Source organism: Neovison vison, chromosome 3, assembly GCF_020171115.1.
Source record: "Neovison vison isolate M4711 chromosome 3, ASM_NN_V1, whole genome shotgun sequence".
NCBI classification, from domain to species: Eukaryota; Metazoa; Chordata; class Mammalia; order Carnivora; family Mustelidae; genus Neogale; species Neogale vison.
The window spans coordinates 178,155,520-178,181,678 of NC_058093.1; the positions used below are offsets into that span (position 1 = coordinate 178,155,520).

The 26,159-nt window shown below is 42.8% G+C and overlaps 1 protein-coding gene across 10 annotated transcripts in view; it reads right to left on the bottom strand.

The window, feature by feature from the left end:
• Positions 1-26,159, bottom strand: part of EPB41L3 (erythrocyte membrane protein band 4.1 like 3) — a 147,837-nt gene that overhangs the window by 19,772 nt on the left and 101,906 nt on the right. For 5 of the 10 annotated variants that reach the window (XM_044243362.1, XM_044243358.1, XM_044243359.1 and 2 more), the window contains exons 6-12: positions 23,099-23,174; positions 20,519-20,737; positions 19,667-19,754; positions 13,889-14,041; positions 9,856-9,953; positions 8,639-8,814; positions 5,381-5,601 (exon numbers count right to left, since the gene is read on the bottom strand). In XM_044243362.1, coding sequence (XP_044099297.1) covers positions 5,381-5,601; positions 8,639-8,814; positions 9,856-9,953; positions 13,889-14,041; positions 19,667-19,754; positions 20,519-20,737; positions 23,099-23,174 — 1,031 coding nt within the window. Of the gene's footprint in view, positions 1-1,236; positions 1,801-5,380; positions 5,602-8,638; positions 8,815-9,855; positions 9,954-13,888; positions 14,042-19,666; positions 19,755-20,518; positions 20,738-23,098; positions 23,175-26,159 lie in introns of all 10 variants that reach the window. The other 5 variants (XM_044243360.1, XM_044243361.1, XM_044243366.1 and 2 more) reach the window with 2 other exon arrangements.

The window sequence follows — 26,159 nt, forward strand, 5'->3', positions numbered from 1 at the left end:
TACTGGGCTTGTCTCCTGCCACAAAAAGCCTTGTTTTGTGAGAACAGAAGAGCTGGAAGGGCCTGGGGAGGCTGTGGGCAGGAGGGTAGGCAACAGCCTGGCCCTCTGTCGGCTGCTTCTGTTCTTTTCCCCTGCGCTCTGTCTGAAGGGAAATGCTGGACTCTTCACACATCAGGGGACTGGTGTGAAAGGAGAGCAGTTAAGAGGAAAAGCTACCAACGACCATGTCAACTCACCCACTGGCTCAGATGAGGAACGGGAGACGGACAGGTGGCATGTCTTCTCAGAAAGAGGCTGACGGCCCCATCCCCTCCCCACTGAGCACATGCCTGGCTGAGAGCCGCAGGGACCTAGCCAGCTCTCCTGACCTTTCCAGACTGTCTGTGAGTGTGTGGATTTTTTGGCTCAAGCTGGAGTTCAGAGGATCACTGCCATCCAACATACACATTAGCCCTGTCAGGACTGATGAACTTCCAGCCCATTTTTACAGCAAGCAGACATCTTCCGGGAGCCTCTTCCCGACTGTGTTTGAAGACTGCTGTTCTATCTCTGGAAGGCAGCTATGCTCACCACTATACCACCAACGCGCTGTTCTGTCTCTGGTCCTCTCTGTGGCCCTTCCAATGACTGGGGTCACATGGGCCTGTTCATCTACTCAAGCATTTTTCCTGAACAGAGACAGTGTGGGGACGTTTCACGATCTCCAGGGAAGAGAGGCATCGAGAGTTAGGGGAAGCTACCCACATGATGGAGACCCACCTCCTTTGGCTGGTCATTCCCACCTTGCCGTGAGGGTCGTTTATCCACTGGTATCAGCGCTACGGACGTACCATGATGCCAGGACGCATTTTGGGAACGCTCCATCAGTCTGGGTCAAACTTTTTTCTTGGTCTTCTATGTCCCTTTCCTTTAGGAACTAGTGACTGACCAGACCTTTAATCTAACCCTGATTTTTAATGCAGCTAACGGGTTCTTTAAAACAGACTTCCGAGTCCTTCATCACGCATAGAATTCAGCGGGCTGGATGCAGCCTGCTCTGTCCACATGGTGTTGTGCCTAACCCGGGGGCCGGGGTGGGGGGAACGACTCCCCAACACACAGAAACCTCTCACATGTCGGCACAGACAATAAATGAGGCTCTGAAAGTAGGACCACTATGGCAGTAGGCGCCTAACATTGTTTCGGACCAAAGCCCCGACCACGACAGGGAAGTGTGTTCTATGCCGAGGTACACACCTCTTCCTCTGAACTGTCACTCGGGTCATTGTCTAGTGAGGCACTCAAGGAGGCCGCCTTGGGCTCCAGGTAGCAGAGGCACATAGCCAGAGGGAAGGAGAGAGTGAGGGCATATGGCACTGAGAAGGAGGCGGAGAGCAGAAAGAAAAAGATGAAGAGGAAACAGGGCACAAGGGAGGGCGAGCGGATCGGGAGGTAATGCTGCAGGCTCTGGGGGAGGAGGTTGGTTTCCGACAGGTTGGGGAAAGAGAGGTACCCATCGTCATCGAGAAGAGATGGGAATGACTCCGGGAGCTGCAAGGAGAAGGAAAACAGGGTGGTCCCTTTGCCAGTTTGCTGTTTGTAGCTAAAAGCCACATCTTGGTCCCCTAAGGACGGCTTCCCTTTGGGGTCAGAGTCCATGGTGGGCTCTCCGAGCACACACCCAGTGCCTCTGGCAGCCTCCAAGTCCGGGGCTTGGCGCTCATTCTCCTTATACCTCCTTCGGAGTTTTGGGGGGGATGTGGGGGGACGATGGGCTGATGGGGGGGACAGGGGACATGAGTCAGTGCCAAGCCCAGGTGACTGATGTGAAAGAGACAGAGAGAGACAGAAAGCAGCAAACAGAGGTGCAAAAGGACAAAAAGAAAACTGCAATTAGTTAATTTTCTTATGGGTATCAATATAAAATTGTAAAACAAGAATTTTAGCTCTAGGGTTGTTTGTACTTAAAGTATTCAAGCTGCATGCCAAGGCTGCCATGAATGGCTACCATTTCCCCATTAGACTGTCAAATACAGGGTGGGCTTTTTTATCAAGTCAGAATAGAAGATCGCGGTGGGCAATCTCAAAATCTACGTTTCACACCATCTAGCAAGTTTGTTTAGACCAACAACTCCAGAAAGTTGTAGGCTTTTGAGAGCAAATAGAACCCTCTGAGAACTTAAAATCAAGACTTTCAATAACATCTCCTGATCTCCAGCTAACAGATCTGTTACTCTAGTTTGGTTGGATTAAAAAATAAATAAAAATGGATCCAAATGTTGATTATTAAAAAAAAGTTTAGCGTTACCTTTCCTCGCTTAGTCAATTATATCCAAAACAGGTGGGTTTCCGAATTGAGAAGTTTCTGGCCCCACTCCCATCTGATAGGCTGTGCCACTCAGGGAAGTCCACAACTAGCATTTTAGGAACTCAGCTCCCCGAAGAAGTGAGGTTCCTTTGAAAACGTCTACTCTGGCTCCTTTCTCCATGATGTAAACGTAACTTAAACTCAAATAAGGGTTTCAATAAGCTAACTAGCAAAAAGAATGTGCTTTCTTGTGATATGGCTTGTAAGCATTTAGTTTGTATTATTTGTGGTCCATAAATAAGAGGTACAGTTTCCCAGTCTTCTGGTTTTTCTGAGCAAGTAATCACCATATTTAACTCTCCTGGTTTGAAGCTATCACAGAACGATGGAGGCAGCCATTGCCACAAAAGTGCTCCTGGTGAGCTCTGCCTTCTGGAGGGAAAGAGAGGCTCTTTCCATCCTCTCTGGCCCCGGCAGACTCTCTGACCACAGCCAATTTCCTTTGCAGGTGGTGGGGGTTGCTGAGCATGCGGGGAAGAAGGGAAGCCAGCAAGCTCCAAACAGGACCTGGCACAGCTCGGAAGCTGCTGCAGCCTCAGGAGTTCAATTCAAGGTCACACGGAGTCTGAAGGTAGACTTCCGCTGCTCTATGGGACCTGCTGCATGGGTGATGTGGGTATGTGTGCATGAGCACGTACACGCGTGGTTTGCCTAGAGACTTGCTAGTGTGGAAATTACCCCCACCCTGCTTTGTAGCTCTCAATCCTGACTTGGTAAATATAAAGACAGAGGGTTAGAACATGCACAGAGAAAACATATTGTGGATATGCTAGAATTTAGGAGTGTCTCTTTTTAGGTCTTACGCACGTATGTCTCTTCTCAATCCTCGCATTTAACATTAAGTATTGTGTTTTAAATGTGACCCTGCACACATCTCATTCAACAGAGAATGATAAAAAAGTTACAAGCCGACTCCTGCGTGCACGCTATTATTCCCCTGGTGGTGGACGGCTGCACAGTCACCTGGGGTGATCATTAACCTGGGAAACAGGCCTCCTCTCAGAGGTATCTAGGGGACCAGTCTTTTAAGATCTATTTTCAGTGATACACTTTCATTTTGGTTAAAAAATGAGTACCCTCTTTGTTACTTTTTGAAGATGGAAAAGAATAAAATAAAGGTTTAAATTTCCATGCTGCTTATTCAAGTGGTTTTTAAAAGACAGCTGTGTACCATGTAAAACGAAGCCAGCCATCGACCCTACCTGGGCCAGGGCTGGGCCACAGCCCTTCTGCAGGCATCTGGGTCAAAGAGCTGGCTTCTCAGAGACTCAGACAATGAGAGTCAGGGTTTTTTGTCTTTTTATTTTCCCATGCCGTAAGCGGCAAAAGTGATGGTGGTTTAGTGCTTATTTTATATAAGTGGGGGGCTTTTCAAATAAAGAGACTTCCTAGGTCTATTTTTTGAGCCAACTAAAAGTCATTTCCTTTAACGTGCCACTTGAATCACAGTTACGCATCCATGAGAATTGTCGGCTGGCATGGGTGATTTCAGGGAAGTGTGGAAATCATTTGCTTTTCAGGCAGACACACTTTTCCTTATTTCCTATTTAAAAGCTGCCTTGACTTAACTGGAAAATAAGAGTGTAAAAACAAAATTTGGAACAAAGTCATGTTTTCACAGCAAAAATGATTCAAATATCCTTGCTGGCATGTCCTACCCTGTTCTTGTGTTTGGCAAATAAATTATCTTCTCACAACACGGTGGGTAGTGTTTTATGTGGAATATGCGGACGTTAACTACACTGTGTTGTGGAGCTACCCTTCACTGCATAGCTCTTATCAAAAGGAGCATTTTTATTTTGAGCCCCAGGTAAGTCCTTGCCACATAAATCTATATTTAAGAAATAATATTGATATAGGAAAAGAACACACTGAGTCAAATCCAGGCATGTTTTAGCATAACCAGTGAGTTCTATAGCATTTCTTCTGGTATTTCTTTTTACTCTGTACATTCCAGGAGCCACTCTGTTTTATCCATTATCATCACACATTAACCTCCCAATATAGTTTTTTCTTTCCTTTTTTTTTTTTTTTTAAACTTTTAGGGAGCTGTTGTGCTACTTATAAAACCCTGTACTAGAAGTAAGCTGTCTATGCCTTTTCTGACTTCCATTTTTCTGAAAAGTTGCTTTATAGTGCCAGATTACCAGAAATAAGCGTACTGTAAAAATAAATAAATAAATACTGGGATGAAATGAAGCTTATAAATTTGATGAAGAAAACACCTTGGAGAAATTGCTGTGAAACTCACTTTCCATCTTCCCTTGTGATGTTCTGCTTTAATATCTCTCTTCAAAACATGTCTGCTTGCTACTTTGATAATTAGATTATAATCATAGACTAAGAGAGGAAATAGTGTATAAATACAAGGGCTATGGTCACTCAGTCTTGCAATTAGAAGAATGGCAATGTGATTACTGTATATCTGGAAAAATATACAGTACTTGGGGAGGAGAATGGGGCCAGAAACAAAGAAAACAGTTTTAGTGATAGTTCTGAAATGGGAGCCCAAACAGAAAAGTGTCCTATGGCACTAAATGCATTTTTAAGATATACAGACAGGACAGCTGTTGAAAGTCTTACATAGCACATCAGTAAAATAAAAATTTTCAAGTTAAGAAAGAATTTTTCAGAAGAAAAATGGCGACAAGAGGAAATCAGAATTTAAAAATTGATAATATGAATGTGACTGATGCTGAAATATGAACTACCCTACGTTGTTTTCTTGTTTTTATTTTTGTTTTTGTTTTTTTAAGAAGGCTCTGCGCCCAGAGTGGAGCCCAATGTGGGGCCCGAACTCATGACCCTGAGATCAAGACCTGAGTTGAGATCAAGTTAGCTGCTTAACCGACTGAGCCACCCAGGCACCCTGAATTACCTTAAATTTTAACACATTTCTGGTTTATATCCTCCGAATTATTAGCTGTTCAAGGTCTAAGCGCATTACCCTAAGTCTTAACACTTTCCTGGTTTATATCCTCGGAATTATTAGTTCTTCTAAGCAAGCGCTAGGAGGGAGCCTGGGAGATGTACCTTTCCCTCGGGCCGTACTGCCGCGACCGGCGTGACTTCTTCCGCCTTTTTCCGTCTGTCCTCTTCCTCATCCCGTTCCTCCTCGGTCTTTTTCTCGGGAGTCACAGTGGTGATCAAGTTGGTCTGAGAGATGCCCTTTGTTGTGGCGTACTGGCCAGTACCAACCTCTGCAGCAGACACAGAATCCTTCATGTATATTTCATGGTTTTCATTCACTGACGCTAAAAGCAAATACAATGGAAGAAAAACGTCTGAAATAGTTAAGGAAGGAGGCAGAAGAACACCACCGGTTGTCCCGTTATGGAAAAAAGGACCCCTACCCACGGCTGTCAGAAAAGGCAAGTCAGCACTGCAGGTACCTGCATCTAAGCACAGGCAGAGACCTGTCTCTCGGAAGCTTCTTGACCAGTGTTTTAAAATGACTTAAAGGCTGCTCGCTGGAAGCCGTCAAAATAACTCTGGGGCTCCCTGGTGAGGCGGAATATGAGGGCTGATGTGGTGGAGGGCTGGGGGGCTGGGCTTCTGCCAGCCTGTCACCCCGCAGAGTAACTGGCTGGATGCCGGCGGCAAGCACTAGTGGCCAGTACCACTACTAACAGCGGAATTTGCAGTGGACAACTGCTGCCATCCACTTGACTTTGAACCTATCTTTGGGAAGTGCCATTCACCAAGGAGCACTGAATTGGGTTTTTCAATTACTGTTATTAATAATGGTTAAGGAGTCCATCACTCCTACAATCTTTCTTTGGAAAGACGGTACAGTCTGGATGGCAACTCCTTTCAGCTAAAGTGCAGAAATGTTTTAATTTCTACTGCACTTTCAACAGACTACCGTGATATGCATAGACTTATTCATCTCTGATATTTTGGGATGATAAGACAAATGGTGCTAATGAAATTCATGCAAATGTAAAGCATGCCAACATAAAAGATGTAAGACACAGCCTTCCATCCCAGCTAAAATGTCTTAGTGAAAGATGCTTAATTCGGTTACATTTTTAAAGCTGCGTAAGCATTATTTTTGGTTTTAGATATATACAACTCATTTAAACGTACAAACGATGCTTTTCAAATACACAGTAGCTAATTGCGGGCAAAAGAGAATCAGCTTCACAGTTTAGAAAGTTTAAAATGTAAATGTAAGAAAATATTTCAAAATCCTTTTATATTAGTTAAACTCACAAAGAGATCTTCACTAAGATATTTTATATTTCCTTATATTGATGAAAAAGCTGCCAGGAGAAGCAAGTCCCCAAGGGGCCAGTTAGGCTGTTCTGTGTAAGATGCAACTTTGCAAAAAGCAACTGTGTTCCAACATGCAGCCACAGCACCCAGCTCAGCAGCACAGAGAACATACTAGAACTGGCAGGACCCCCAAGAGTGAGAGACAAAACATACTAACATCACTTTTGGGCAGGGAGGAAGAGACAGCATGGGATTAGTACATTTATTTCACAATTGTCTTCTGTCTTGTCAGCAATCATTAACACACAAAAGGTCATGTGGAAAACGACATTAATGACAAATGTGTTCCTTTGGATACACATCACTCAACAAAGTAGATGATGTCTCAGGAAAAAAAAAGGTGTGATTTTACGAAAAGTTCCCCCCAGCACTGCCTTAAAGAACACACAAACAGTTTTACAGCGATTCTCCAAAGCAGAAAGAAGAATAAATGGAACGAAGCACTAAGAAAAGCTTCAATGTTACAGCAAGTATTCCAGCATCTTCAACCCGAAATGGTCCTAATAAACATTTTATTCCAAAAGTTTCGCTCCAAGTTAGATATTTCAAAAAGAAGCAACTACTGGAAGATACAGAATGGTCATCAAATTCCTAGGCCAGCTCACAAAAGCCTAGAAGAATAATTATGAATATAATTATTATGACACCTATCAAGAATGCTGCTGTCACACCTGTCTCATTCGCTGTCTGTCAATGGCCTTGCTCCCATTTTATAGGTGATGACTAAGACCGAGACCTGGGGAGTCTCCACCATTCTCTAACCGCTACACAGATCGACTTCAGTCCGGATTTACCTACCAGGGAAGTGTGTGTTCACGTCACTAGTAACATACGTGATTCAGCTCTAATGATACAATTTTGACTACTTCTACAGACTGTTTTGAAATACCTCATTAGAAAAAATGCGAACTTCTCCAACAGGAGATTCAGGGAGCACGTCACCCCAGGAGCCCTAGAGGCATACGGTGAAAGGAAGAGAAAACTGGGACTACGAGGCGTGGTGGCAAAAAAGGGGAGGACGAAGGTGATCCCACATATTTGTAACTTTTCATTGTTTTTCCTGTTTTTGTTATTTTATGTTTTTTATTATTCAAATTGTACATACATGCTAGAAACGTCTAATTCCTTTTAAATCCACGGAATAGGTCTTCTGTAGAACAACTAATCTCTAGGTACTTGGAATGAGAAAACAGAGATTCGGCCATGGCTCATTTTCTAAGTATTATTATTTTATTATTATTATTAGTAGTAGTAGCAGTAGTACAGCTGCCACGTGTTGTAGCTGCTACTGTGAGTAACTACAGACAGCAATAATACGAAACTGTCGCCTACAACAAAAATCCACAATTATGTCATTCCTTAGAACTGTTATTTCAGTAATTCTCCCCTTGCTGAACTTGCAATTTGACTTCACAGTGGAGAACACTTACACGGCAATGCTCTCCCAGTCCATCCGTGGTAGTAATTAATATTAACCAGGAGGACTCAACTTGGAGCCCTTGGATCTATTATTATCTGAATGTCATACTTTCTATCAGCTATCATGCACTGACTGGTAACAGTCACGTTTTATCCATAAAAATTTTGTAGAAACAGACACAGTCCACTTTCTGAAACAAATTGACTAAAACAAACCCGATAATCATTTCGGAACTGCCAGCAAGTGAACCAAATTACTTACAGAGTATGTGAGTGACAACTATATTCAGGATGAGAGCATCTTTCTCCGAATTCGGGGTGCCGGCTTACGAAAGCTATGCTCTTCATTCCCTTAGTACCATTCTTTTATGGAATTTTATAGAAGTCTATCAATAACATATTAGACTCACCAAGGCACCTTTTTTTTGTGAGGGTGAGGGTTAAAACGTGCCACTCAGCCGTGGACCAGTGAGTGCTTTTCACTTCATACTGTTCAAGAAGATCTGTGTTCACTGCAATCTTGTGATGGTTTCATACTCTTTCTGGGTAGCCATTTGGGGTTCTTATTACAAAGGGCTCGTAAGTAACGCCTACCTCCATCCAAACTGCGAGACATGGTATAGCGTTTGCTGGACGAGCGTTCGAAGTAAGGGGCGGGGCGGTCTATCAACGCACTGGCTCTCCTTGTTTGGGCTTGTGTCCTGCCGCTGTAACGAAACTTGGAGCCCAAGGTCAGGAACTTCTTTGGAGGTGCTTCTGGTAACAACAGTCTAGAGATATTAAAGAAAAAATACCAGAGAGACCCATCAGTCAAACATAAAGAAAGCTACCTTCACTTTTTTAGTCAACAGTCAAGTGCTTTGTGTGCTAAAGGTCTAACACATCACGTGTTTGAAGAATGTGATTTTATAGGGGAAAAAATCTGTTCCCAGTGTGTATCAAGCAGGGAGTTGCAGAGAGGCTATACATACGATGGGGGTTGTATGTACAGTGGGGGGACTACATGGACTGGAGTTCATCTCACACAACTGGGGAGCCTATGGTTCTACAAACCTGAAGAGCAGTTAACGAGCGGACTTTAGAGAAGCAGAAGAGCGAGAGCAATAACTTGCTATTTTATAGATACAAATCTGATAGTGTGAGTAAGTAAGTTAAGGAGTCCAGGGTTTTGAGAAATGACTGAAATAGTAAGGGATGGGCTAAATCCTTGAAGTGGACATCTTATAAAAAGGAAAAAGACACTAAAAGTAATAAAGAAAGTGGACCTAAGGCATATAAATATAAGACAAATTAAGGAAGATCCTTCAGTCCGAAGTTTTTAGGATTTCTTATCAAAAAATCTGGTGACCATGAACTGGAAGGAAAACAAAGGACAGGCTTCCACATTCTCCTTCCTAACAGAATTTTACAATATAAGTGATTTCAATCATTCTTTTTTTTTTCCCGTTAAAGTTGGTCAATCCATTAACATCTTAATTTTATTTTTTTTCAGTGTTCTGAGATTCATTGTTTATGCACCACACCCAGTGCTCCATGCAATACGTACTCCCCTTAATCCCCACCACCAGCCTCACCCATCCCCCCACCGGCCTCCCCTCCAAAACCCTCAGCTTCTTTCTTGGGAGTCCACAGTCTTTCAGGCTTCATCTCCCCCTCCAATTTCCCCCAATTCACTTTTCCTTTCCTTTCCCTCATGTCCTCTGTGTTATTCCTTATGCTCCACAAGTAAGTGAAACCATATGATAATTGACTTTCTCCGCTTGACATACTAATTCTTCTTTAGGAAGAAAAAAAAAGTCATCTTTACCCACCTGAAAAATGTATGGTGTTCAACACACACTTTCCACAAACGCTTGGCAGCTCGATGGTTTGGCAGCTTAAACCCAATGGTGCTTTCAAATTGTTCAAACTACATTTTAAAAGACATCAAAGAGTAAAGTCAAGTTTGCAATTATAAATAACATAAAAGCAAGTAATTTGCAAAGTCATGCCCCCCCCCAAGTTTCCTTTATTCACAAAATCAAGGGCTATATGCAGAATTCTCCCTCTACAACTTCACTCATTAAACAACAACAACAACAACACCTTATATCTATTCTCTTTAAAATGCTACAGACATAGACAACCACATAATGTGTGTAGTAAATGTTTTATGGACAAGTATGGATTTTATGAAAACTAAACGAAAAAAGAAAGAGGATATCTGGATTCCTTCCAGAGACCAATTTGTCCTGATCTCATTTTTAAGCTTTATTTTCATGATGTCTCTGTGACATCATGTCTTCAACTGGAATGTATGGGAATGAGCAAAATGCTTGTAGTGTTCTCAGGCTGACTTTTTCTCTCAGGATTTGGTCAGAGAATACGTATACCTCCTAGGTGTTTGATGACCTGGTATCAGATATTGCTGATTCTATTTCTGCATTCCCCTCTGGATTACCATGCTAACCACTAACATCTTTTGATAGTATATGTACCATCCCAGACTGGGAAAACAGTTTCATATCTCGCAGAACGTACAACTCAGATGACTATCAGCCATTTGCTTTCTCAAAGTGAAATATCTGACTTCCTGAGTAATCTATTTTAATATCATTATTGCAAATGTTTGGATTTATTATTTTCTGAAGACAGTATGCATCAGGCCACCAGAGGGCAACCATTTTAAACAGTAAAAGCTTTTTATACAGTCAACAGAAAAAAAGTAATTCATGTAGCAAAGAACCCGGGTGGGGTGGGGGGGCTATGCATGGCATATGAGAGATAACTATGCTTGCCTTCTACTTCTTATTTGAGTGGGACTAGGGGCAGGTGGGGTTGAGGGGGGGAGAATGGGAAATACATCACAAGCTATTCCAACTACAACTGCCATTCCCAATTTTGTGCGCACTCTGGATGTTCGCATGTAGTGGTAGTGGTTAACAATCACTATTGGCCAAGAGCCCCAGCCAGTCAACAAGCCAGGGTATTATGGATTGCGACTAACCCATCCTCCGTTTATTCATCCTGCATCTAATATGGACCACACGCTATGCTAAAGCCAGGCAGGGGTTTTAAAAAACAATCAGCTTGGGGTGCCCGTGTGGCTCAGTCGTTACGCGTCTGCCTCCAGCTCAGGTCATGATCCTGGGGTCCTGGGATCGAGCCCTGCGTGGGGCTCCCTGCTCAGTGGGGAGTCTGCTTCTCCCTCTCTCACTACCCCTGCTCGCATTCTCTCTCTGGCTGTATCTCTTTCTGTCAAATAAATAAAATTTTAAGGGGGGGAAAAAAAAAGAACAATTAACTTGCTCTCTGTTGCAAAAAGCTGGGACGATTTTCTTGCTGCTATCCTCCTTAGACCAAAGATGACAGAGGCTCCTCAAGCTCTGGATGTTCATCTCTCTCTCTGTGCTTTGTACCCATGTCTCGACCTCTTCAAAGCCTTTGTGCCACCGAAAATTTTTTCTCTTTCTTCTCAAGCCCATGTATCTATATATCTATCTATAGATCTACCTATATATATATAGATTGATAGATCTACATATAGATATATCTGTATCTGCCAAAAAAGAGAGGGGAAAGCCCAACTTTCTTTGAGCCTGCTCTGCCTGAACCACAACCCCACCTCGCTCCTTGACAAATGTCAGGAAGGAGCAGCTTTGGCTACTTCCCTCCCCACCTCATCGCGACCTGATGTACCAGATAAGGTGCTCCTACAACCCGCTCGAACCCTTCAGTGTCCCAATGGGATCTGTCGAGTCTGATGCACTTTTAGTTCTCAGCCCACATGCCTTCTCTGTAACATTTGGCCAGGTTGGTTTAGCACGTACTCAGAATCTCATCTCCTTGTTGTTCATGATGGCTCTTGCCTCTTCTCTTCTTTCTCTGGCTGCTCTGGTTCATCGGCCTGTGTGCTTCTGCCTACTCCTCCCTCAAAAATGGACGTTACCCAGAGTTTCTGTTTTAGAGTCTCTCTTTTCCTTTAACTTGCCTTGTTCTTTGGGTAATATATTTCACGCCCAAGGCCCTTAACAGAATGGATGCAGCTAATGACTCCTCCAGACCTCTATCTCTTAATTATGAAAGAATCACCCCGTGAAAATCTATCAACAGAATTTATTTTTTTCTGAAATTCTCCCTGTTTTCTCCCCTCGTCTAATAATATCATGTCCCTCAACTTCATTCTTGCCAACCAAAGACCTCCCATTCCCTCCGCTCTTCAGCCCCTTCCTCCATCTCGTGTCCAAGACCTACAGGCTCAGTTTCTGAAACTTCTCTCACACTGGCTCCTTGTTCTATTCTCCGGGCCTCTGCCCTGGTTGAGGTCTTGGCACACCTCATCACAAAGCTGCTAAGTTTCACTCCAAATTATTCGTCTAGCATATCATACCCTCTCTAGAACCTTCCATGGTTCACTATTGTTTCCTGATGTGTTTCTCCAGCTTTCCCATCTGGGCCCTCACCACAGCACGCTTGTATGTGCAAAATGTATCATGACGGCATAATTCTAAGTACAGGAGACTGTTTTTGGCTCAACAGAAAGTCCTTTAAGTACAGGAACAAGGTCATATTTATTTTTCTATTTCTAATGCCCACTATGGTGCCTGACAATAAACAGATGGTCACTTGTAAATATTTGATGAATTATATATTGGTTTTAAGTTTTATATGCAATTTCAGTGAATATAAAAAATTATTTCATATATGTCCATGAAAAGCTTACAGATTATTTCAGTCTTCACAGACAAGTTTGACTTTTATATTTACAGGGAATAATAAACGTGATTCTTTGCTCAATAGTGTGATTTAAAAAAAAATTTTAAATTGTGGTATAACTGACATATAACCTATTAGTTTCAAGTGTATAACATAATGATTTGATGTTTATATACACAGCGAAATGATTACAATTAAGTCTAACATCCATCACCACACACAGGTTGGTTTTTTTTCTTGTGATAAGAACATTTAAGATCTCCTTTCCTAGCAACTTTCAGATACAATACAGTATTATAACTATAGTCACCATGCTGTTCATTACATCCCATAGAACCTGATTTTTTATTACTTTTCCACCAACGGAGAGGCTGATTTTGAAGAGAGAATCATTCTGTATCGTACCAGAAAATGTTCAGAGACACAGACAAGCTGTAATCTTAGAGCTGACTGTCTCCATTAGAATACCTATGCTCATCAGAAACGGTATATTTATTTATCATCTGTTACAGATAATAGGAAATATTTACCACCTATTTTGTGTAAACCTCTATGAATGTGGTTAGTCAACTTTTTTGACTTTGACTTTGACTTTTTTCCCAACAGTCTTTCTGAATAAAAGAAAAAGGCAGAAATGTACTAGGCTATGAGACATTTGCATCATTTACCCTTGGGGTCTCCTCCTCTAATCTTTTTTGTACTTTGATTACATTGTCTCAATGCTATTCGTGCTAGCGTGCTAGCAGATTTGGAGTACGAAAAGGGCAGGAGTGCATAAAACAGGGACAGACGGGAAGAAATCTGTTCTTTATTCACAAAAGGTTTAGTACCTCATAGTTTCTTTTATACTTTGGTCTGAGATATATGGAACATTATCCATGTATCTTGAGGTTACGCTAAAATCTGCAAAAATAAAAACTTTTCCATCTATGCAGTGGGATAAAATTAGAACCAGACCATTAAGTAGAAGAAAATATTTTACTTATTGCTATATATCAAACAAACCTACAAAAAATTCTCATAGGCATGGACACATAACTCACCATGTCCCACGATGTTCAGAACCTGGGAGCTGGCAATTTACATTTCTGTTTGCCACTGGGTACCTTTCTTTCCAATGTACACGCCAACTGCGGGGCGGGGACTTACCTCTCCCGGCCGGATCTTAATGTAAAAGTTGTTCCGTTTGTATGAAATTTTTAGAACCTTAGGCCAGGCAAATCTGTTGATCCTCAGGCGGTCACGATATATCAACAGACCACTCGCACAAACTCCTAACATAATTTCTACTCCTTCAGAATCCTGGAAAACGGCATCAAGAAACAATGGGTCAGTATTTCACGAGTTTCCACGGGGGATGAGGGTAGCATTTAACGCACCATAGCATTCTGTGAAGGAACCCGTAATTGACTGCCGATGACTCTAATTTCAATAAGAAAAATACCCCCGTTGGTTTTTTTTAAATATGTTCCCCCTAAATAATCGATAATCAGCTGTTAATGAAGATCTTGATCACTGTGGAGACGTGTGAGTGTAGAACTGGCCCACCGATGGCTCCCAACGTAAGTACTGCACGGAGAGGACACCGTCTGCGTGACGTGCTACTGACGGTACAAACAAGAGAGGTCTCATGACCGAGGGCCAGGCACGGCTCTCACCAGTGCACATATGTGGAACGTTAACTCCTTTACCCTTCACTAGAAGACTCTATGATAGTTCCTAGGACTCTTCCTACTTTACAGATGAGGAAACTTTAAAAAAAAATTTTTTTCAGGGTTCAAGATTATTTGTTTATGCACCACACCCGGTGCTCTATGCAGTACGTGCCCTCCCTATTACCCACCACCAGGCTCCCACAATCGGCCCCTCCCCCCCACTCCAAAACCCTCAGTTTGTTTCTCAGAGTCCACAGTTTCTCATGGTTCATCTCCCCCTCCGATTTCCCCCAACTCACTTCTCCTCTCCATCTCCCCATGTCCTCCGTGTTCTTCCTTATGCTCCAAAAGTGAAACCATGATAACTGACTTTCTCTTCTTGACTTATTTCACTCAGATGAGGAAACTTTTAAAGCATGCTGAGGTTAAGTGCCCACCCCAGCTGAATTTATGGGCAGCCTGGTTCCAGAGGCAAGGCTTTCGACTCCTATGTGTACTAATGGAGAGGCCCTGTCCTTTCTAATGAGTATTTTGGAGTTTGTTCCATTGAAAAAGAGCCTTGATCTTTTTTTTTAATACACCACTGAGGTCAGAAATTCAAATATAAAATAGGCTTTTCAAGTAGGAACATACTTCCCCAACATGTCTCTAACACACACACACTGTCCAGTCGTAATGGGAACTGAGTCACATACATAAATAGAAAAACATTCTCTGTATCTCTCCAGTTTTCTTTTTTAAGTGGGAGCATCCTGTATTTATAACAGGATTGTCTGCTACTTGCACGTTTCATCTTTAGGTCATTTTCTAGGGATGTGGGATGAGAAGTCTCGGAAGTCATTGGAGAGGTCATATAAAGCTCAGGAGACATTGCATGGATAGCCAATGCCTCCTAAATGCTGTATTTGGGAGAAATCGGGGTCAAAGGAACATGTGCAGTGACCCTGCCTGGGGAGGATAAGGGACAGAAGGCAGGACTGTGAGACTCAATCTCCACATCCTGGTCTTACTGGATGTCAGAAGCAGGGGCCACCTAAGAGGCAAAGGATTTTTGTCACATTAATCGTCACAACTGTCCCTGGCGCCGAGTCCCTCTGTAGCGGCGATGAGGGGACAGGGAAATGGAAGCATCCAAACAGGAGATTCTGACTCATCCATACTGTGGGAATTTACTTCCTAAATCTCGTCGGTGCAAGGCATAAAACGAATATTTCCAGAATCAAAAATAAATATTTCAGTCCAACTCTGGGAAATGCAAGTCTGCAAATACGATTCTAACTGGATTAAAATGAAGTATTTCACTGGGGAAATGGATCACTCCATTAGATATGAAATTACTCTACAGAAGTGGAAATACTCGATGGCAGGATATTACAGCGTAATTAAATTTGAGGAGAATTCAAAGACCAGAAACTGCCGACCATTTATCAAGGGCTTTAATCTGAAAGAGCCAATGGAAGAGCTAGAGCCTGAGGCCGACGTGTAGCTGGCACTATTGAGGCTTCGGAACTGCGTCATCTGTCCCCGGGGGCTGCTCAGTGACCCTCCCGTACCATGAGCAAAAATGCAGGCATGGAGGGAGGGCTGTTGGGAGTAAAAGCTCCTTGACTCGCTTTCTGTTTTACCAGATAAATACGGAGTTAGAGCCTCTTGCGCTAGTATCTATTTTAAAATCGTCCATTAGTGTCCCCGGATAATGAGAAAGCAGCATCCTTCACGGAGAAGAGCAGGAAACCCCCACTGACTGCTTGTCTCGGGCTCGCCGCCACCACACACGTCTGTGTGTCCCCCATATTGCTGTCCCCATATTGTTATCAGCTGCGCACCCCAAGCACGTGGGGTGGCAGTGAACACCCACTCCCTCGTGCTCAGGACTGGACGCTGCTTGAGAGCAGCCATTCCATGTGAGAAGAGAGGGCAAATGAAGACAGAGAACGTCAGGAATATGTGGGGTTTTAAACTGGATGAACGTTTCCGCTTCATTAATCCACCAGCAATGACCAAAAAAAAATACTTCGGATATCCAGTCCTCTGCCACAGCCCACAGTCCTGACATTGGCTTGATATGTCCTTCTTTTTTTTTTTTTTTTAATATTTTACTTTGCCTTCATTCCTTCTATTTCTGAAGCGTGTCATTTCTTTGTGTAGATCTAAATTTCCATCCTATATATATATATATTTTTTAAGATTTTATTTATTTGACAGAGAGAAACACAGTGAGAGAGGGAACGCAAGCAGAGGGAATGGGAGCAAGAGAAGCAGGCCTCCCGCCGAGCAGGCAGCCTGATGCGGAGCTCGAACCCAGGACCCTGGGATCATGACCTGAGCTGAAGGCAGCCACTTAACGACTGAGCCACCCAGGCGCCCCTTGATACATCTTTCGTATTGAAAGCTGTCACGGCGTTCTTTCTTGGGGATGTGTGTGTTTCCCTATCACCATGTTGACACATTTAATACTCCCTTTAGTGGGGAACATGGAAGGAAGATCTGGATAGTCTCAGTCTATCATAATTAAAATAAATGAGTGGACTAGTCCCTTAATTTAAAACCACTGTTCCAACTTCACTGTCGTTCACTTATCACTCGGTCCGTGGGATATCCAGCAGGGATTTAGACCTACCTATCTACATCTCAGAATCTCATATGAGGTAAAATGACTCTGACTGAGCCTACTCAGGCTGACAGTAAGTGACAAATGAGCAGAGACAGTCTTCCTAAGAAAAAAAAAATGAAGCATGTAGGACAGATTTTCCAAAACAAGGGACCTTCATCTCATAATATGTTGTTCATTCTTCATACAGAGCCACAGAGTCCAAGATCACAATTCAGAATTTCTAAATGGGTGCTAAAGCTCAGGGCCTTTCATACCATCCACAGAAGAGAATCCTCTCACTTACAACTGGAAATTCACTCTAATTTAATTCAGTAAATTTCCTTCTTGAAATGATGGACTGTGGCTGCCGGAGAAAATGGGAGTCCACAACTGAACATTCGTTATACTTAATATTCAGATGAAATCCTAAAATAGGCTGCATTTGTGCTTCCTTAATTCCTTCTTTTTAATTGGCATGATTTCGAATTGTATTAGTGAATGAAAAAGCAGCGATCTATTTTAATTTAGCAGCTACAGCAATGTTAAGTGATTTTATTTGTACTGATAAGAACACTGATAAATCGGGCGCCTGGGTGGCTCAGTGGGTTAAGCCTCTGCCTTCGGCTTAGGTCATGATCTCAGGGTCCTGGGATCGAGCCCCGCATCGGGCTCTCTGCTCAGCGGGGGACCTGCTTCCTCCTCTCTCTGCCTGCCTCTCTGCCTACTTGTGATCTCTCTCTGTCATATAAATAAATAAAATCTTTAAAAAAAAAAAAAAAAAAAAGAAGACTGATAAATCCTGAGTTGCCCTTCCCAAACATAAGCCCTCATCTTTTATTTGTTTATTTTTCCCAGGCAGTAAGTGAAATCATCGTGTGCAACCTAACTTCAAAAATAGCTTTCAATTCACTCAAATTTTCGGGCGACCTTCATTTCCCTCTTGTTCCCTTATCTGCTAGCCACCTAGGGAAAAACTCAAAGAGAAAAACAATCTTCGTGTGTGTCCTCGTTTTCTTTTTTAAATCCTCTTCCTGCCTTATACAGCATACAATATAAAACACTTTCTTATCCAAGTGAAAAATAAGTGAAAAAAAAAATAGAATAATGAACTGGCAAGTAAACAGAGCTACACCTGCTGTTGTCATTACACACAAATGTCAAAAAGCTTGGCAGTCAATGTCCCGGCACATCCCCAGGATGTCCCAGCCAAGTCTCCGAGATTTTGCTCGTGTTCAGGCCTTCGGGCTTTGAATGTGCTCACCCTGTATGATGTACGAAATGATCCACAGACAGAACCCATCAAACTCATATGTGCTTGATGGCCGCCATTTTCTTGTTCCAATACAGGGTGGACCGGTCTGCTCTCTAAGAGCCAACCAGGGAGGGCCCCACGGGCAGCGTCAGTAGAGCCTACGGACCACAGATTTCCCTCCCATGGGTCCTCAAGATGTATGCTTCAACAGAGCCAGCTGAAATTCTCCTCATTTTTTGGCCCCAACCTTGACTGTGTCAGATACTCACATGCCTCAAAGGCTATTACCTACATGTTCTTTTGGGTCCCAAACCATGAAAGGGGTGACTGCTTGGTCCATCAGTAATAAGGGCATGTTCCAATATAGGAGTGATAGTCTCTTGATAGCCCAAATCAGAAGGAACTACCCTTGAACTTCAAGCACGGATCTTTTTTTTTTTTTTTTTTTGATGTTACTGAAAGACCAGAATCCATTCCTAAGATCCTAACAAATTTTGTACACTTTGGAGGAAGTTTTCAGAAGGCTTGTCTGTGCTTCTACGGTACTTTTACTCACAGCTGCTCAAATACCACATGAACAGTCCACATACTCACTCTTTCACTCTGGAAAAAATACAGAGATTCTGGGAAAGTGCGACCTGGAGTCAAATGTTTTATGCAGCCTCACCACCTCAACCCTCCTCCTATAGTCCAGTTCCAACTTCAAAAGACTCTATGGCCAAGATACAGCTTTGACATTTCGCCCATCACCAAACAACGAGGCAATCCTTAGCTTTGGGGCCTAATTTTAGTTGAACTAAAATGACAACCTTATTTCAAAGCACTGATTATGTGTCAGAGAACCTAAGTTTTAGAGAGAGCTATCTAAAGTTGACGTGAATTTGCAGAGCACCCGGGGAAGCATCCAGAACAGAGGCATCCAACAGTCCTTGGCACATAAGAGATGTGACAGGTGGGTCTTGGACAACTGGCCACGGTTGGATCAGGTAGACAGAAAGGAAGAGGACAGCTCAGGCAAGGACGGGCATATTCAGGGAAGACGCAGAGACAGGATCTGGCAGAAGCAAAGGGCACGTGTGGGCACAAAGTGGGAAATAAAACCGTGACAGGAAAGGGGGCTGTGTTAGGAGCTTGTTATGGGAAGATAAATTTCTAACGGAACCAAGGGGCAAACTGAGGCTTTGCCTAACTAAGGCTTTCAGCAGCTGAGGCCATGAGCGATGGGAGTTTGAGACAAGCAGAGCAAACCCTTCAGTAAAATCTCAGAGAGCTGAATTTGCCTTATCACTGAGTGGGCCTTAAAGCAAACACAGATTTGGATCCCCAAAGTTTTTAATGATGGAAGTACAAAATCACCAGCTTATAGTAATAACAATGCTGTATTAAAGAAAATTAAATAGGAAGTTTGGGGTTTAAAAAATGCATACCTTGGCATGATGTAAATCAACTCCATACATGGACAGTTTTTTGGCATTTTCCAAGAAATGCATCTCTGCTTCTGCTGGCGTCATTCCTCTGATAAGGGGGAAAAAAAAGTCACAATGCTGCTTTTCTTTTACCTGGCAGGACTGCAATATTTTCCACTTAGCCTTGCTGTCTCATAAGCAAACCCCATAGAGGCACCAGCAGATTCATGCTCTGAGGGGGGTGGCAGAGAATAACAGGAACAATGGCTTTCATTTTTTTTTAAAGATTTTATTTATTTTACAGAGAGGTGGGGAGAGAGCGAGCGAGCAAGTATAAAGCAGTGGAGCAGCAGAGGGAGAGGGAGAAGCAGGCTTTCCACTGAGGAGGAGCCTGATGGGGGTTGGATCCCAGGACCCTGGGATCATGACCTGAGCTGAAGCAGCCGCTTAGCTGACTGAACCACCCAGGTGCCCCAAGGAAATGGCTTTTAAAGTCACTGGGTGACTCAGTCAGTTAAGTGTCTGACTCTGGATTTCGGCTGAGGTCATGATCTCAGGGTCGTGAGGTCGAGCCCCATGTCGGGGCCTGCACTGAGTGTAGAGCCTGCTTAAGATTCTTTTTCACTCTCCATCTACCCTCCCCCCACTCCCCTCTACCCATTCTTTCTCTCTCTCTAAACAAGAACCACCACCAGAATACAAGGAGGAAGAGTGTAACTACCCCAGAACCATATACAATACAGAACCTCCGTCTGCTACGGTCCCAGCCTTCATGTCCCTGAAACGCAGCCTGGTTAAGAGCAGGTAATACAAGGGACGCTCACCCATCAAAGCACAAGCCAAACAAACGTTCTCAAGCTTTCTGCCACTAACCTGTGGCTCTTGTGCAGCTCGATCACTTTGTCTTCCAGTTCCTTCGTGTGGTTTGGCGCAAAGCGGAACTCACTGATGTAATCGTTCCCACATTCATCTGGGTCGTAGTCTCCAAGTTCGGACTGGACGGTGTAGGAGCCCAGCAGGGCCAGGGTGACAAAGGAGCAGGGCAGCCTTCCGGACACGATATCGTCTCGCAGTTGTAGGCAGAGGTAGTACCTTCCAGGAGCCAAAAGACAAAGCAAAAATCCAGCATGAGGACAGGAGAAAAACAGGCCACTTGGTACAAATCGCACTGTAAGCAATTCCTTCCTGGGGAATGATCGCACTAGGACCAATTTTCCAGTATCTCTACTTTGCTTTAGGTGTAAGGGGAAAATACTTGGGTCTAAAATACAATATTAAAGGGCACCTTGAGGCAAGTCAATGCTCCTAATAATTTTTATTTATTAGTAAAGTATTATTACTATTAATTATTAATAAAGATAAAATTAAAAATAAGTTTATTTATTAATGGCACCGAGTAGAAGAAACCTCAAGACGTATTTCTTTAACGTCTTTTAAAATAACTAACATTTAAAATCCACATCAATGATTCCCCCCAACACACTCCCTGAAATCTCTGGTTGGGGGAATTATCATAGAACAATGGTGCAGCTAAATGCAATTACTAAGTCTCTACCAGCCTTAAGGAAGTGTCATTTTGCTGCATCGGTTAAGCATCCTGCCACGTGAGCGAGGCCGATTTCAGCTAACTCACCAGCTAGACCACCAGCAACTGCACCTACTCCTGCCTTCCTGATGCCATGGTCTCTTCATAATAACAAACAATCGCTCCCGCTTCCAGTTCCACTAGGAACTGCCGTATCACTACCTCATTTTTTTATTTAGAGAACTTCCTAGAATCCAACTGATATGAAGACTAACTCTGCAGAATTACTACTTTAAAATCTGAGCACCTCATCCCTACAAGTAAACAGCTTTATACTCAAGGAGTAAGAGATATTTTCCACGTAATGCGGCCAAGATATACAGATATCGCCACTGATAGCTGACTTATCTTCTCTGCTTCTTGCTTTTCAAGATTTAGACAGACTACTAACTGCAGAAGACTCCAAGGGAAGTGCTAATGTTGATAACTCTTAATAATACTCTTCATAGGGGCGCGTGGGTGGCTTAGTGGATTAAGCCTCTGCCCTTGGCTCAGGTCATGGTCTCTGGGTCCTGGGATTGAGCCCCACATTGGGCATTCTGTTCAGCAAGGAGCCTGCCTCCCTGCCTACTTGTGATCTCTCTCTCTCTCTGTCAAATAAGTAAGTAAAATCTTAAAAAAAAAAAAAAAAAAAAAAAAAAACCAAACCAAAAAAAAACCAAAAAAACAAAAAATACCCTTCATGCCCCAGGATATAGGTATAACAATAAAATATCCTTGCACCGTTCATATATGAAATAAACTGTTAATCTGCTGAAGATGAAGACAATGATTCAAGTCTTAAGGCCCCCTTCAAATGTGATTTTAAGCTGATATAAAAAAACTCCACATAATACAGATACAGAAGTTTCTACACATTCCACAGACTCTGCAAACCTTGCACAAATAGAAAGGAACCATGCATCGCATGTCAGGTATATGTGGCTCTATAACCAATAAATTAGCCACAATTAAGTGGTTCTTCAATATTATTAAAAGTATTTTTAAATAAGAAGTCATCCATTTTCCTAGATTTAAAAAAAAATATAAAAGAAATCCTTTGTAACTATTTCTTTTACTCTTTGCCTAATACGTCTGCTGGAACTATTTTTACTCCTAGCCAGTGACTGGAGCGGTTTGGAATAATTCCCCTTTTCTGGAAAGCCCTCCAAGAAGCACGTGAGGCTTACGCAGAAAATTCGGTACGCACTGCACAATGTCACTCTGATTGGCTGTAAACTTACTACCAAGCAGGGTGAAAAAGTCAGCAGTTCCAAAGTAGGATGTGAAGGAGCCTAGAACACATGGCAAACCCAGGATAGCCTCCTAAAGGGATCTCCCCGCACACTCAAAGCTCAAGTCCCTGCACCAGGATATTTTTACGTTAGTTTCCTTTCTTCAGTCTTCCTTCCCCCAAATGAATGAATCATTTTTCCTGTACACACAGGGCAGAGAAAGTAAACTCTCCTCTGTGTGCCTTTGGTGCCTGATTTTTTAAAATAGCTGTCGCCTATCAGACTGGTTATATAAACAGCAGAAGCATCCAAAGACACATTTTTACTCTGAGTTTTAGAGCAGGAACACTAGGAACTGCCGTATCACGTAAGGCTGAATCCCATCCAATTTGACGGTGGTGGGTGGATGACAGTATCTCAGTTCTGCAAGTTTTCCCGCCAAGGTCAGACAGACGGAAGTAGCAGCTTAGCACCCAAGATTCAACTGTGAACAGATACGATTTGGCAAATCTTCTCATCAGATGTTTGCTCTTGCTCCGTTGCCTTTGGTTTGCCATTTCTGGCATGGATGACTGAAAGGTTCCCAGATGTAAGCATGCCCTTCCCCAGAGAATAAGGAGAAGCCTGCCTTTTTCAGAGCCAACTTTCAAATACCTGGTGATATCTTCGGATAGCTGGGCGGGGTCTGGTGGGTAAAATTTCACATTAAATGAAAAGTGCCAAGCACCACCTGCAGAGATGAGAGAAAAATAAGGATCAAAACTCAGAAAATCCCTTTCTAGTAATTATTATGATAGTGAGAACCGCCTTAACTCCAAGTACTAACTCCCCAGCAACATTGGCTCCTCCGTGGAAAACGGGAAAAGTCTCAAGTTCAACAAAATCCAGGTATGTTTGAAACTTCACCTAGTCCTTAATCTTTGCCCCAAATCCATTACTGGTGCTTCTAACTCACCTGGAAATTGATTACATTTCCTCCCATTCCCAGGGACAAAGGTAAGCCGTTAGAAGAGGAGGAAAATACGTGAATGACAGGTATAATACGGACAGTCAAGTCCAGAACTGACTGGCTCTACTGCTCTGAAATTCTAGATAGCTCACATAGCAACGGTACAGACATCATCCCGTTTGCTTTGTCCTTTCTGCTTTGTTATTACAGGTCAAATCCCATTATAATACATGTCAAGGAAAGTTTCAAGATATTTTTGTTTTCTGGGAAAGTTTGTTGTGAATATTTAAGTGAGCTGCTTCCAGGCTGCTGAAAATTTTCTTCCTTGGCGAAAATGTTGACTCGAGAGATGCCTGAAGGCATGAACAGTGCTTCCCCAAATTCTCCCCCCTCTTTATAAGCCCAGGACTCGGAGGGGTGCTCTTGACGTGCTGCTGTTCTTGATCCCATGGCCTCTCCTTACAGCCTCCTCTCCCACAAGGAAAACAATCAATCAGGTGGCAGCGGACAGTCACCGGCTCTCCGTGCTGCCCCCACTTACACCTGAAGCACCATGAGGCCTTCTGAAGCTCTCCATTTTATTAATATGGTCTCTACTGGTGTATGGTTTATCACTATAAATATGGAGAAACATTTTCTTCTTTTCTACATTTACTCTCTCTCCACCTCATCCTTACTTGAACTCATCATACTCACTTCGTTCTTTTTTTCTGGGCTTTTAACGCGGTAACTCATTCAAGTCTGGGTGTTCCTTCGCGGGACATTTGTTCTCCCCACACAATGACCAGGAAAAGGCTACAGCACTGAGCTGCTTGTATTTGGAAGGCGCTACTGAGAAACTCCTCCCAGTCTCCTTGGCTTCCATACAGGAGGCCTTTCATCTATACCATGAGCTGTAGCCACTTCCTTTCTCTCTGTGATTTAAGAGCCTCAACTATCCCCCTAAGATGCCCAACACTCCCTCCTCCCCATTAAATGACTTCTGGAAACTCCATTTGCTCCATGAGTGGTTTGCAAGCATTCCGAAGAAAGGGGTAGAATTCTGAGTACCAGCTTCTTTCTTTGAGCTATTCTCTTGAGTATGAGGCAAATACTTAGCTGCACAGGTTACCTGTGATTCTGTCATAAGCAGCATGGTTACATTTATTAGTCTAGTTTATTCTCAACACGACTACTCATAATCCACTTAAAATTCCACACAGCAGGATCACTGCCTGAGGTAGCTTATAAAAACTGGCATAAAGCCACGTATCACTGGTTGCTTGTTATCATTTTTAAATCACTCAGAAAATATTCCTGAAACATAGGCGCTAAGAATTGTTAAGTTATCCCTCAATCTCATATATTTCTAGTGATGATTTTTCCAGGTCCTTTTGTTAATCACAAAAGGGTCTGATCTCGTTTTATTTTCCTATTGATTCCTAGGCACTTTCTGCTAACGTGGTTCCCTTTACTGCTTGCCAATGGTGAGGTTCATAAATGAGAGCGGGCTTTCCCCCCAAGCAACTGGAATGAAAATTAACGGATTAGTTATGGGAAATGGATGTATTGCTCTTTTGTCATTTCTAGACATTATACATACATACTATACATCATTCTATACATACATTCTATACATCATACATTTCCAAAGTATGCCCTGAACCCAGTGATTGGTTGATCAATATAATTAAACAATCTCATAATAAATTCAAGATAAACTTTGACATAATAAAAGTATAATAAAGAGGGGTGCCCGGGTGGCTCGGTTGGTTAAGCGTCAGACTCTTGGTTTTGGCTCAGGTAATGATCTCCCGATGGTGGGACTGAGCCGCACATCCAGATGTGCACTTAGGGCTGGATCAGCTTCAGATTCTCTCTCCCTCCCCCATCTGCTGCTCCACCGTTTGCACGTGCACCCATTCTCTGTCTCTAAAATAAATAACTTTTTAAAAAAAGATTTTATTTATCTGATAGAGAAAGAAAGGGAACACAGGCAAGGGAGTAGGAGAGGGAGAAGCAGGCTTCCCACTGAGCAGGGAGCCCAACGTGGGGCCTGATCCCAGGACCCTGGGATCATGACCTGAGCTGAAGGTAGCCGCTTAACGACTGAGCCACCCAGGTGCCCCAAATAAATAAAATGTTTAAAAAAAAGGGGGGGGGATTATAAGAAAGATAGTTCAAAGCAAAATCCTCAGGGCAGGAAAAGGAATTTCAAACTATAGTTGGTTTAAGAATCTGAGGTACTTGCTAAAAATGTCCATTTCTAGGCTCCACCCAGAAACTTTCATTCCAGAGATTGGGAAATATGGCCTAGAATTGTGGTTTTAATCAACCCCCTTGTGGTTTGAGTATAGGTGGGCTTGGGAACCATACTATGAAAATCACTAATCCCAAGAAATCCATTTTCATGAGGTTATAACCCAAACAACTGCAAGGTTTGTGGGGTATTATTTTTAAAGAGTGGGAAGTTTCAAAAACTACAGTCTACACCCTAATCAGGAAAAAATCTAGTTAAAAAAGGCACAAGATTTGAAATTAATGAGAGGCAGATTAAAGTTCAAATGTATATCCCCATAAAGATTCTGACAGAAATAAACTGAGTGGGAAGGCATGGTTATGCAATGAATGGGCTTGCAAACCCTAATCTGCTCAGATGGTGGCCCTGGATAGACACAGGAAATGAAACCACGTGAATGCATTAAAATAATATTCCTGTATGCCGATACAGGATTTCAAGTCACAATTTTATGATGGGAAACTATGAAACCGAAGAGAGTCCATTCT